This window comes from Jaculus jaculus, chromosome 10 (genome assembly GCF_020740685.1).
Source record: "Jaculus jaculus isolate mJacJac1 chromosome 10, mJacJac1.mat.Y.cur, whole genome shotgun sequence".
NCBI lineage: Eukaryota > Metazoa > Chordata > Mammalia > Rodentia > Dipodidae > Jaculus > Jaculus jaculus.
In genome coordinates, this window is record NC_059111.1 from 68,563,944 (window position 1) to 68,578,773 (window position 14,830).

At 36.2% G+C, this 14,830-nt stretch overlaps 1 protein-coding gene across 3 annotated transcripts in view; it reads left to right on the top strand.

Moving 5' to 3' along the window:
• Glcci1 (glucocorticoid induced 1) overlaps positions 1-14,251 on the top strand; it is an 84,459-nt gene extending 70,208 nt beyond the window's left edge. For all 3 annotated transcript variants that reach the window (XM_012948270.2, XM_045159978.1, XM_045159979.1), the window contains exons 7-8: positions 10,330-10,450; positions 11,398-14,251. In XM_012948270.2, the coding sequence (XP_012803724.2) occupies positions 10,330-10,450; positions 11,398-11,743 (467 nt within the window). In that variant the 3' untranslated portion in view covers positions 11,744-14,251. The remainder of the gene's footprint in view (positions 1-10,329; positions 10,451-11,397) is intronic.
• The last annotated feature ends 579 nt before the right edge of the window (positions 14,252-14,830 follow it).

Genomic DNA, 14,830 nt, shown 5'->3' on the forward strand with positions numbered 1-14,830 from the left:
GTCTTTAAATCATCTGGACTTGATTTTTGTATATGGAGAAATGAGTGGATCTAATTTCATTTTTCTGCACATGGTCATCCAATTTGTCCACCATTTGTTGAAAATGCTGTTGTTTCTCCAGTCTACATTATTGGCACCTTTGTGAAATATCAAGTAGCTGTAGTTACTTGACGTAAGGTCTGGGTCTTCAATTCTATTCCATTGGCCTGTTTCTGTTTTTATGCCAGTACCATGTTGTTTTTGTCACTGTAATAACTTTGTAATATAGGTTTAGATCAGGTGTGGTGATGCCTTTAGAGGTTTTTTTATTTTGTTTTTGTTTCTTCTTCTTTTTTTTTTTTTTTTCCTGAGGATGTTTGGATACCTGAGGCCTTCTGCCATTCCATATGAATTTTGAGGTCATTTTTTCAATCTCTGAATAATGATGCTGTTATTTTTATTGGTATTATGTTAAATATGTATATTGCATTTGGTAGAATTGCCATTTTAACAATATTAATTCTGCCTATCCAGGAGCATGGGAGGTCTTTTCATCTTCTCAAGTCCTCCTTAATTTCTTTCATGAGTTTTTTTTTAATGTTTTCATTACATAGGTCTTTTGCATCCTTGGTTAATGTTACTCCAATGTGTTTAATTTTTTGTTGCTATTGAAAATGGTTCATAATTTTTTAAATACTAATTTTTTATGATTTATATTTTCTGTACTAAACATAAATTAGTCTTTATTTCCAATAAAGAAAAAAGTAGATGCTATATAGTTTTCTTCAACTAGGAAAACAGAATGAACGCTGTAATTTTCCATTCAACTAGAATCTATTTGGAGTACCTACAGACTTGTCTGTTACTACAAGAAATTCCTTCAGTAGAATAGCTAGTGTAGGCATCCATAGGAGCCTAGATAGACATGCACAGGATGCTTGGGAAGGTCAGCTGCAGTGAATATATGTTCTAAGGAAAGATGTACTAATAGGTGTTTTTTGTGTTCATCTATTATGTGTTTATTCTTTTCCTGATGGCTTGGATTAATTTGGCCTATTTCTAATATCTACTCCCCATGAGTCATGTATGATTTGAGACTAAGTAATTTTTGTTAAACAGCACATTGTTGTTTACCTCCCACCCTTTGTCTGTATCAGTTACAATGCCAGCACAAAAAAAAAAAAAAAAAAATCACTTAGTTGAGAAAGATAAAGCTCCTGAGAAACATTACAAGTAGAAATTTTCAATTTGGTTTTATTTTGTTGATTGGTTTGGGTTCTGTCATTTTCATAGGGATTTTCCAGTAGCCTAAAGATTGAAGACAACTGGTCACATGTATAGAGTTGGCAGGCTAAGTAACATAAGTCTGTGTGTGGAGAACTTGGAAATACAGAATGGAAGGTCTCTTCTGGACATTTCTTATCAGAAACATATCCTAAGAGTTGGCCTAAGTGCTTTCATATCATCATGTCCACAAAATCACTTAAATAAATCAGATGGTAGCAGTACAACAGTTTTTTAAATTTTTTTTTAAGTAGCTCTGCCAATGTTCCTTGATAGTAGCCAAGCTAGTGCTGGGCCAGCCACAAAACCTAAACTTCAGTCTTCCACTTGTCATTCATTGATCTTTGGCATAGTTCATTTAGGCAATTGTTAGAAAATTCAGCAATTTTTGTAAGATATTGTGGAAACATTGATTATTATGATTATAAAATAAATGGGACCATTTTATTAAGGTCAACTACTGACAGTCATATTACAAGAATCCATAAATTGATTACTTGTATTTATTTACTTGTAATTTATTACTATATTTTCTTGAGAGAACATTGTATGCTATGTAGATGGCATTTCAAAGCCAGCATGTAAGCCCATTTAACTCATACTGCTGTTTCACTCAGAAATACAAATATTGCTAAACTTTGTGTTTCAGAAGTACTTATAGCAGAAGAGCAAAAGAAAACTATTAGCTTATCCTTGTAAGATCTAGGGCTGACTTCAGACTGTTGAAATAGCCTGTTTTATTCCTTTATACATTCTAGCCATATTTTTATTTTCCTGTAGGGCTCTGAGTCTCAACCTTTTTATTATTTTGTTGTTGTTTTTGTTGTTGTTAACTTATGCCCTCACTATACCTTGGCCCTCTACCTTCTAGGTAGCCTACATAGCAAAAATTTGTGGTTTACTTTGTGCGTTTTAAATGTAAATAAATGCTAGTCGTATGTTTTAGCCACAGTACCTTAAAAAATCTGTTTATCAAAATATTTTCTCTTTATGGTTTTGGGATGCTTATTGTCCTAGAAGAATTTCATGGTAAAATGATAGACTGTAACAATATGATTCCAACAAGAAGTTATACCCAGTTAAATGTGTCCCTAAGGTCATTTCCCTATTTGTTTTTTCCAAGACAAACTACATAACCCAATTCCCAGTTTCTGAGAACACACAATGTGAATCTGGAAATAGCCCTTTTCTCTTTTTCTGAAGTTTGTATAGTTGCATTAATGGAAGATACTGTGACAGTTCTGTTTAGATAATTCATAATTCAAAACTACTTAGAAAGTATACAACTCAGGGGCCAGGCGTGGTGGCACACACCTTTAGTCTCAGTACTTGGGAGGCAGAGGCAAGAATGCCATGAGGCTACCTTGAGACTACAGTTAGTTTCAGGTCAGCCTGAGCAAGAGATCGACCCAGAGAAAGTATACTTTGATTATGACTTAAGAGAAAATAACAGGTTATCATTTTGATAGAGGAAAAGTGAATCTTTTTATCTTCTTTGGTTTTCTACATTTTCTTTTGTGTTCCACTAAAAAATAAAAAAAATTTAAAAAAAGGCATTCACTCTTTGTTGCTATTCCATTCCATCTCCTTGTAAGACTAACAGAAGGCACACCTAACAACAGTTGCTTGGACTATAAGCCTTTAATTTCAAACACAGAATGTTAGGAAGGAACTTGACTCCTCTTTGTATGTCTAATGTTGAAATAGTTCAAAACTTAATGAAGCTGGCCATGGTGGCACACATCTTTAATCCCAGCACTCAGGAGGCAGAGGTAGGAGGATTGCTGTGAGTTTGAGATCATCCTGAGACTATCTTGTGAATTCCAGGACAGCCTAGGCTAGAGTAAGGCCCTCCTTCAAAATCCACCCCTTCCCAACACACACACAAAAACTTAGTGAAGTATTAGCATAAATAAAATGACTCTGGAGTCTCCAGGATAAATCCTTGCTCTGCCATTTACTTATTATAGGACCATGGATACAGTCTCTGGGTGTATCCACTTCCTTGCTTATTTACTAAGAATTATTATGATAATTAAATGTGCTCAAGTGATTTTACTTTTGTTATTTACTATAATATCACAATCTAGTAAATACATGATGTTTTCATTAAAGGTTGACTAATCTGATGTTTAGAGAGATTAGACACTCATCTAACTTCCATGTACTGCAGATGCTAATAAAAAACTTTTGTAGGAATTTCATACTACATGTTAGAGCCTCTTCAGAAAGAGTAGGGTTTCTATATGTAACATTCATCTGTGAAAGTTATCTGTTTTGTGGAGAACAATAGAAATTGTATAGTTGAAGCATAATGGTGACTGTGAGGAGTAGAAAGTAGTATATATAGAGAGGTAGAAAAACTACTTTCTACCTCTGTAGATAACAACCAGTTCAGCTAATACTTAGAGAATAAGTGATTATGTTACTGATGGTCTCAGTGTTTCCAGGTTCTTGGTGTCCTACTCAAAGAATTAGAGAAAGGAGCATACAAGTTAGTGAAGCTGCAAGAAGATATTAATAGCAATGCCAACAGTAAAGGTTTGAAATAAACTGCCAAAAGGGGTAGTGAACCAAGTAAGTAATAAGTACTAAAAGACCTTATAAAGTGATTTGGGGCTTATTTTTGTAGGTTTTTTAGAGGAAGGATGGGCTGGTTGCTAAGGCTATAGTTTGGGTAGTCCTCTGGCTTGTATAGCAGGTTTGGGTTATATAAATTTTACTCTGCTGCACCTGTTCCTTCCCATTATGCATCTGGGCTTAATCATATGTAAATGGGGTATTCACCTTAAAAGTTCACTCAGGGGACACAGTTTGCTTGTACTGTACATGTTCCACAAACTAGTCCAGGCTAGAGACCCCAGCTATTCTGATCTCAGATATCTAAGAATACATTTGATTCTAAATAATAATTACTAAGAGAAGGAGAAACCTGGTTCATTGGAATGGGTATACATGTGGCTCAGTGCAGGTTGGGGTCCTCGGTTGCTAGGAGGTTGCGCAAGTGCATTATGAGGAAAAAAGGAGTTAGTATCCAAACCAGACAATGTCCCCATTTAAATAGTTTTGCCCATACTAATTCTATTCACTTACATAAAAATAAAGTTTTATTTCTGGCAGAAAGAAAGGTAATCTTAATACTACAGATTCCTTTGGGTTGCAACTGCCTAGCACCAACTATGACAGGTAATGACAGCATCTTTTTGTGTATAGAGTCCTATCATCTTGAAATTGAAGTAAGTGCCTAAAGCATGAAGAGTCTTTGGACTATAAAGAACACAATGTTATAGGATATGCAGCAGTGTCTGAGTTGTTTGCCTGCCTTGGTTACAGTATAAAATGTTCATATGACAAACATTCAACTAATGGGCCTAACATTTGGAATGTAGTTTGAGTTCCATTTTTCAGAAAACAATCACAATTGAAGCTCAAAAATATAAGTAGCAAAAAGGCTCTTTATCCTTTGTAGAATGCCTATCTAAAGGAGAACTCTAAGCTTATGCCCTATTAAAATTCTCATAAGAGTGAAATTTTAAATAAATCTGAAAGTGGGGGCTGGAGAGATGGCTTAGCGTTTAAGCACTTGCCTGTGAAGCCTAAGGAACCCAGTTCAAGGATCAATTCCCCAGGACCCACATAAGCCAGATGCACAAGGTGGCACATGCATCTGGAGTTCATTTGCAGTGGCTGGGGCCCTGGTGCGGCCATTCTCTATCTCTCTCTGTCTCTTTTTTTCTCTGTCTGTTGCTCTCAAGTAAATAAATAAAAATAAACAAACAACAACAAAAAAAAGAAATCTGAAAGTGTATTTGTAACCTCTCCTTACATGTAAGTTCCCAATTTCATCTTGTAGTTAGTGGAAAATGTAAGCTTTTTGATAGAATTGTTTGTTCTACCTGTTTCTTAAAGTTAATTGCCATGGGATGGTATCAAATTTAGTGATACTCATGAGTTTTCCCAACCATCATACTGTGCTACAGTTGATAATTTGTTTCCTGAGTCAAAAGAAGCAATTTTAACACCAAAGTAGCACTTGCATTTAGTTCTTTTAACTCAATCATGTTTCTAAACTAACTTTTTTGGGTAACTTTTAAATGAATTATTATCCTCTTAATATGTTAAACATACTACATTCAGTTTCCCAGTGAGTTAATTGCCTGAGAAAGAAAAAGAACTACATTATATTGAGTATTTCTGCATATCCTATAACATTGTGTTCATTATAGTCCAAAAAATCTTCATGCTTTAGGCACTTCAGTTTCAAGATGATAATACTCTCTACACTAAAAGATGCTGTCATTACCTGGCATAGTTGGTACTAGGCAGTTGCAATTCAAGAGAATCTGCAATATTAAGATTACTTTGTTTTCTTGCCAGAAATAAAATTTTATTTTTATGTACGTGAATAGAATTAGTGTGGCAACACTTCCTTATCCTCTTTGAAGAATGGAGTAATCATTTAATTTCTGAATAGTTCCTTTTTAAAATTTGCAAATTAGAAATGTTGTGTTATTCCCTTTATTCTTAACATCGGTGTTTTAGGTTCATTTTTATGTTTAACAACTATGTGTCAGTAGTCATTCCCTTTTCATGAATTAAAAAACAGAGATCAACCTTTTATTAGTCTGGGTTCTCTAGGGAACCAGAAATGATACATATCAATATATGTTTACAAAATGGGGACTTACTAAATTAGCTTATTCAATACAGGCCAGGTAGTCCAGCAACAGCTGTCTGCACACTGACCAGTCTTACCTTGTAGCTTCCAAGTTCATGAGGCTAGATTTCTCAGCAGTCTCAATCTGGCACTGAAGGCCTGGGGAATTCCTGGGAGCTGCTGGTCTTCAGTCCATGTTGAAAAGCTGGTGATTATGAGTTCTGATGTCAGAGAAGGTTAGAAGGAACAGGGTAGGTACACTTGCTAGACTGACCTAGAATTTACTATGTAGTCTCAGGATGGCTTCGAACTCAGGGCAGTCCTCCTACCTCTGCTCCCAGTACTGGGATTAAAGGCATGCGCCACCAGCAAGACACTGCTTTTTCCAGGAACAAACAAAATATATATAGGCTGCCATTAGAAGAGCTGCCCACTCTGAAGGAGGGTCTTTCCTTCTCAGTTATCTTTTCTGAAAGTGCTCACAAGGAACTGCTCAAGAGATGTGTCTCTTACTTAAATCCTGATCCAATCAAGTTGACAACAGTGATTAACTATCACAACCTTACCATAGGTCACACTACTAGTAGACATAACTAAAAGTCAGGTGGCCTGACTACTCACCCAAGTTATTAAGCTTTAACTTGCATTTCAGATGCACTTGAAAGCTTTACCTCCCCCAAAATAAAAGATGGAGTAGGTAGAAGGGTCAGGTTGCTCTTCCGATTAATTAAATCGGGATCTTTTAGGGATGAAATGTGAGCATTGGTATTTGAAAACTTGTGAGTTGATGAGAACCATGGTTAAAAACTACTGCTTTATGATTAGAGTTGCTTACTTTATTTGGTAAAGTCATCCACTAGAGGTACAGCACACCTAAAGACTTTGAGCTAGACTAGAACCATAAAAAGAATTTACATACCTACTAACATAAATGTCTTCAATGTTTATATGTATGACTTATTTTTATACTGGTATTGTGGTATCAGAATGTAGTATACCAGAAATAATAAAGGCCATTTCTGAGAAATTTTAAATCCTCACAAGCCATAAAAACACACATAACTTAATGAATATTTTCCCATATGAGATCTCAGTATATATATATATTATTGATACTTCCATAATTAAAAACAATACCCATGATAATTTCCTTCCTCCCCCCACTTTACCCTTTGAAACTCCACTCTCCATCATATCTGCTTCCCCTCTCAAGCAGTCTCTCTTTTATTTTGATGTCATGGAGATCTCAGTTTTTAATAATACTAATTTTTCCAACCTTTAATTCATTGTCACATGCTTGAAAACATGTGGAAATCATTACAGTTACTTCTCTCGGCTAGGACATCACCCAACCAGATTCAGCTCCTGGGAGGAAAAGGTTTATTTCAGGCTTAGCATTTCAAGGAGAAGTTTCCTCATGGTGAAGAAAGCATGGAAGATCAGGCAACTGACTCACATCTTCTTTACCAGCAGCGGGGCAAGGAGCAGCAAAAGTGAGCTAGCTAGTGAACATCTGGTAGGCCTTAACTAATAAACCTCCAGGTGTACCCCCAGTGATATACCTCCTCTAGCAAGGCTCCCCCTCCCACTGTAACACATCTCTCAAGGTTCCATCAGTTGAAGATTGAGTATGAGGCTTTATCACAAATACATGAAGCTCTTGGGGGACATTTCACATTCAATCCAATACAATAAGTGATGGGTAGTTTGATACAAGTACAGTGCCGTACATTAATATGAATTGTTACAATAAAAGCTGTTAAATTATACAATAACTTGATAGAAATAGTCCAGATTTATCAAATATTTGTTTATAGTATCAAGTTGTTTTCCTTCATGCTGTCTTCTATATCACAAAACATTAGATTTATATTAATAGAAAACCAAATGATTTTTATTGAAAAGGCAAAAACATAATACATGACATACTTACCCTCTGTCTAGGAGAGCAATAATATTTTTGTTTCTTTAAAAACAGTCATTCTGGGCTGAAGAAATGGCTTAATGGTTAAGGCACTTGCCTGCAATGCCAAAGGACCCAGGTTCAATTCCCTAAGACCCACATAAGCCAGATGCACGAGGGGGTGCATGCATCTGGAGTGCATTTACAGTAGCTGGAGACCTGTTCTCTCTCTCTCTCTCTCTCTCTCTCTCATAAATAAATGAATACATAAATAAAATATTTTTAAAAATCATGCCAAAAATAAAAAATACCATACCCCCCCAAAACAGAACAAGAATATTTAAATACATAAAAGTAAAAAAAAAAATATAGCCTCTGATGGGCTGGAGAAATGGCTTAGCAGTTAAGCGCTTGCCTGTGAAGCCTAAGGACCCCAGTTCGAAGCTCAATTCCCAGGACCCACGTTAGCCAGATGCATAAGGGGCATACGTGTCTGGAGTTCGTTTGCCGTGACTAGAGGCCCTGACGTGCCCATTCTCTCCCTCCCTCCCTCTCTCTCTCTCTCTCTCTCTCTCTCTCTCTCTCTCTCTCTCTCTCTGCCTCTTTCTTTCTCTGTTGCTCTCAAATAAATAAATAAAAATAAACAAAAAAAATACAGCCTCTGAAAATCTTTTATTTCATTTTAGATGGTTGATGGAAAACTTGTCAGTTTGCAGGCGATCCAGATCATATCTAGTCTCAACTCTGAGAAAGTCCTTTGAAACCATCAAGAAAGCTATGAGGAGAAATTGTTTTATAGGCCTGATGATATTTCTAAGAAACCAAACCCAGAAGACTAACAATGGCCAAGGTGAATCCTTGACTCCTGGAATGGTTACAACCTGGCTAATGGCATCAGATGATTGTACATGTTATGTGAGCAGTGCTGTGCCCTGCAGTACTCTCCATGAGTCATCCCATGCCACATTCCCTTATTTGTGTTCTTCATCTTGTATATTTCTTTCATATGGTATGCTGCAGTTTGGATAATAGAGTGAAGTCAACATGTACTTTTGCTATTACAGTGAGTTCAAGGACTCAATGCTCACCGACTTTTAAGCAGTCTTTTTAGTATATTGTTACCCACATAGAGACAACAATCACCTCATCCTCCTGAGCGCTGTATATCAACATAGGACAAAAACTTATATTGACCTCCTTTCTTCCATGTGTTTAAGTAAATGTTAAGTCTAAAAAAAAAAGTCCTTAAATCTGAATGCTATATGAAGAAACAAACCTTCAGTCTATGATTTAGTTTCTTCCAAGAGATGATTTCTGCATATTCTGTAAGGATATAGTAGCTGTGTGCTTTTCTAGCTTTTCCAGGGTGTGTGGCTATGTTATTTTATTGGTAATGATTTCCCAGCCAGGGAGACAGCCATTTTTTAAAATAAAAGCACAGATCTTAATTCTTAAAACACACACACACACGCTCTTTGAATTATTTACAAAATACTATATTTGCATCAAAGATCTACTCTCTAAGAATGTATTGTACCTCATTACTGGTGACAAAAATTTGTCATATTGCTCAGTTTCTGCTAGCCAAAACCGAAAGCATGCTATCAAAATTGTCACATAATTATGTAGCTAATACCATCTTTCAAAGTAGATGAAAATAATACATCTCAGCCGATCATGTACTTAATATTTTAGCAGTGGGGATTGGTTCACATTAAGACAGAACTTACATAAATAGAATTATTATATTTATATAAATAAATTACTGACTTTCTAACTTGGCATCTTACAATGATAATGGCACATTTCAGTGGACTAGGATTTCTAAAACCCTTTACCAGATAGGAAAGGAGAAATTACACATAGGTTTTGTAGCTTTTGTGAATAGACTGTTTTCTTTTTGGTCAAAAAAAAAACTTTAGGCAGAGATTTTTTTTATGTCTTCTAGTTTCTAAAATGTAACCTGTGCTGAAAAAGCACTTTAATACACATTTTAAAAACAAAATTCTGGACAAATTACCTTTATATGAGGGGAAAATTAAAGAAGACACATTAAAAACACGTTTTCCCTACATGCATGTTATTTGTGATATTTTAAAAGTATTTCTATTAAGAGCATTTTATAAGATTATTCACATACTAAAAATCTCAGTTGGTCAATGGGAGCATATAGAGATATGTTATCATCATGTAATTCTTATGTGACAGACATTTTGCTCTTTCTTTACAGTTTTTAAATACATAATGAATAACATTTGTTTTCATTATTACAGATGTGTGTTACTCATAATTTTCTGGACTAAAATACACTCCTTTTGTGTTCTATGGTGTGGCAGATTACTGTTGCATTTAAGTTTTTATTTGAAAGACAGGTACAACACAGGATGGTAGAAGTAGCCTTGCAATAAAAGGTGGCTCTGTGGTGGAAGAAAAGGGTATTTGGAAATCAAGTTTAATTTAAAAGCACTTTCAATCACTAGTTAATATAACTGCTTTAAATTTACAGACAGTGGAAGTAGCTCACCGTTACCCAAGTATGCTTCATCTCCCAAACCAAACAACAGCTACATGTTCAAACGAGAGCCCCCAGAGGGATGTGAGCGAGTGAAGGTCTTTGAGGAAATGGCGTAAGTAATGTCTTTTTTTATCAGCTGGGACCTGCAAAGCTGTAAAGCTTTATACTGAGACCAGTTGATTAGGGTGAATCAACTGCTCCATCCAGCTGATACGTGTTTCAAAAGCAAATTATGAAAAGAGAACTGAATAGGCAAGAGATCGTATTGTAGGATGATTGGAGTTTATAGAAAGCCAGAACAAAAAAACTGGACAAAACTTCTTTCCTACAGAAATGCTTATTTTTCTTTTTTTACTTCCTTTTTCTCCCTTTTTTCTCTCCCCTTTCTTTTCTCCTTTCCTTCTTTTTCCTTTTCAAAAAAAATCTACTTAAAATTTTTCTTCCAGAAGCTCTACTAGCTGGCTGACAAAAAGACATTTAGGGGCAACATTAGTATCCATATGTTGCTTGCCTACACAAACCAAAGGAAAAATGGTCTTCCCTGGAGACATACCTAGTGTATTTATTAATGAACTTATGCTTTCTGTTCTTTTTGCATTAAAAAATTTCACCATGACAAGCTAGAACCCTGGGCACTGTGCTGGGAAGTCTGCGAGGCTCTTAGACTCATTCATCCCTTATCCAGGATGGGAGTCCAATGCATGCTTCTGTCTTTGTCCTCTTGTAATCCAAAAGAAGACAGAGATGGTGTACAGGAGCTGGTGACTTAGCTCTAGGAATGGGAGGAGAGGAAGCAATGTGGACTCTTCTTCTGAAGCAGCTAATAAGCCTAAAAATTTATCTGGTCATTTTGAAATTATCATATATCAAATACAACCTCAATGCTGTGTGCATATGTCATCAGCCAGCTGACCTGTCCTATGGAAGATGTTTACCCTCTGTATACGCTTAACCCATCACTGCCATTCATGTTCTATCTGTGTTAGAGAACTTCAGTCTATTCATAGAGTGCTTGGCTTTTTGATGATTGCAAATCTAATTTTTTTTTTATGGTTTTAGGTCTCGTCCACCTGTCTCAGCCCCTCTCTTTTCATGTCCTGACAAAAACAAGGTTAACTTCATCCCAACTGGATCAGCTTTCTGTCCTGTAAAACTTCTAGGCCCTCTCTTACCTGCCTCTGAGCTGATGCTCAAGAACTCTCCTAACTCTGCCCAGAGTTCTGCCTTGGCAACTCTGACCATGGAGCAGCTTTCGTCCCGGGTTTCCTTCTCATCTCTTTCCGATGACACCAGCACAGTTGGCTCCCTGGAGGCTTCTGCCCAGCAGCCATCCCAACAGCAGCAGCTTCTGCAGGACATGCAGACTGAGGAACACATCTCTGCCCAGAACTATGTGATCATCTAATGCAAAGGGGAGCTGGCCTCTGCCTACGTTCCATAGACTGGGAGCAGGATCTCAGACATCTATCTGCATGAAGTGATAAGCTTTCCAACCACCACCACCACCAAGAAATACTTAGCATCATAAAATAGCTCTTCACACTGATCTTGGCAGGGACGGAACTCCTATTCAGCAATTTTTGTGAAAAGCAGTAACACTTGCAAAATGTTTGTGTCATTCAGCATTTTAAGTGGAGACTATGCATTTCATAGTGTGTTTGACAGATAAGTACTGTGTCCTGTGTTTGTTCCAAATTTTTCAGTATAAATAAGCTCTATATCAAAAAGTTGCCTGTCTACATAGAAAATGTCTTGCTGTGTCTTGTCCTATGGAGAATACTGTACTTCAGGATTATGTTTACAATCAATCCAGGTGTTTGTTTCTAACTTCTGTAATACATATAATGCAAAAAAAAAAAAAAAAAAGGCCACAACAGTTGCACAGTGCCCACCCTATGGCCTAGCTTCAGGTACTTCAGTTGAAGTCTAAACTCAGGTAACTTGGAATGTATATCATATCGGGATATTAAATAATTCACAGCTAAAAAGCTAAAGAGGGAACATCACTCTTTTGCCTTTCCTTGTTTTATGCATTTCCCTTTCCTCATTACATTCCACATTCTTAGAAGAAGTGCATTCAGCCCTAGTAGAATGATAATCCTGGACATGAAGAGAACCAGCAAACCTGTGATATGTACATCCCACTCTTGTCATGTGGTTACTAGTAAAACAACTGTTGCATTCAAGGTTTCACCATGTGTAAATGTGACTTTTTTAAAGGTTCAGATGTTGCTTAGTTAATGACTGTTACAATGTTTCAAATGAAGTGTTCAGTACTGGACTGTATATAAACATTCCACATCGTGTGATGAAATTTAAGGACAAGAGTGTCTAGGTTTAATTTCAAAACAAATGAAGTTTTGCAGGAGTAAGTAATTAAGGGTTTTTGTTTATATTGGCCATGAGGGTCATAACTGCTACCATTTTTATCTAAAGACATGTTCATTTCACCCTTGGAAATTCCTTAGTTTGCAGGTCAAAAAGTGACACACTTTCACTTACTTTTTCCCTCAGTTTAGGTGCATGAGTTGCATTCATATAGAATATGTGTGTCTGCAGTATAAGAAAGCAGGTTATTTGTTGACTTACAAGACCAATAGATTGAAGCTATCTCATTTAATCTTCATGTAATACATCATGAATAATTTTGTTAAGACTTTGGATGTGTGCAGTAGAGCATAAGCCCAAGTAAATAGCCTTGAACTTGCAAACTTGACATAGTTCTCTCAAAGTATAGAGAGAAGCCTAGATACTCCTGACTGGTCAGTCGGAGAGCCTGACTTCCACACATCATTTTCTGCAACACAGAACATGCCAAAAATAAAGGGAAGCCTTTCCATTTGTATCCTGTTGCTTTCAGCTCAGCTAAACTCCAGAGTTTTCTCATCTGCACCTAAAGTGTATGGCACAATTTTTTTCTTAAGAGTTACAGGCACAAGGTGCCATGCCTATAGTTAAAGGAATGTTCCAGTTCCCTTCAGTCATTCCTGTATTTTCTTTGTTTTTTCTCTTTTTTTAAGGAAGTTGGAGAAGGATAAGTTGATAAGAAAGCAAGACCATTTTAAGAAATGCTAAATGTATGTATGTGTGTATGTGTGTGTGTGTATGCGCGCGCGCATGCACACTGTTATTTTGTCATGATCTCAATTCTTTCCACCAAAGTTTGTGATAATATTCTCTCCTAAAGGTGCATTCCAGCTCCTTTAAATTAGTCAGTGTTATATCATAGGAGGCTGTCATGGAGAAAAGGACTCAGTTTACTTTTACCATTTTCACAGGGGAACCTTTTAAAACAATCTTTTCAGCAGCAGACACCTTTAACCCTAATAATCTCAGGCCTTGATGAAAATATATTTTGTAGATTATGGTTAAAGGGAGAAAATTACTAGTTCTGTAAGATAAATATGAGCTCCATTTAACTTCTGATATCTGGTTTAGCATTACATGATGTGTTGATCTTATGCTCTACTTTTGTCTAAGATGCAGTAGTATCATTGTCAATTTCAGAACGATAGACGGAATATGTTTTTATGGTGATGAAATCTGATGTATTATATTTATAGTGATGTGCTTTTATTTTCTCATGAGAAACTGAATATTAATTGTGTTGTAAATTTGTTCTTAGCATATATTAAAGTTTTGAACCAAATGTGGTAAAGCTTTTATGCTTTGCCGTGTAAATTTCTCAGAAGTTGTTGAGCTCAAATGTATCCTACATCCAGCTGTAGAAATTTGTCAGAAATTGTTTAAATTTTGTATATAGTTGTACTGTTTAATTTTAGCCACTGCGCTGAACAGTATTTGAGTTATATGATATGGCTTTACACGAGGAAATGTGTGGCTTCTGTTTTGTATTTTTTTCAGCATAGAAGTTCTTGTGTCTTATTTAAATAAAGTTATTAGTAAAACTGGAGTAATTCATACATGTTTTTGGAAACTCAGGTTTTTGACGCATTATTGGACAGATTAACTCTGCCCTGGCTAATGGTGGTGAGTTCCTGACTTGAATATCTAGAGCAGTGAGGGCTCTTAATTGGATGACTTCTCCAATTTGGTTTCCTCATAACATTTAGCTTGCACACACGTTCCACCCACAAGGTAAGCTAAATGACTAGGTTTGTAAGTGATTAGATATCTAAATGTCTAGGTTACTGTTTCCAGCTGTGAGCACCTTAACTAGAATATTGTTCCTGTCTCATTTTTCTATGCCTAGGAATTTATAGGTAAATGAGCTTAAGTTCAGGGAGATTACCCAAAAGAATCTCAAATAAAGCTATAGTGGCAAAATTTATTTTATTTGGTCCAAAATTAAAAGGAAATAAGCTTTATAAAAACAAAATAGGATGGATATTATTGGGGAACCAGGGTTACCTTTTTGGGTTGTTGATAAAAGAATTTATAAATGGGTTCAGAAGAAAGTTTAAGGACCATTCTAGATGGAGTTTGAGAGAAAACAGGGTGGCAAGCTGCTAAATGCAGCAGCAGCTGGGAG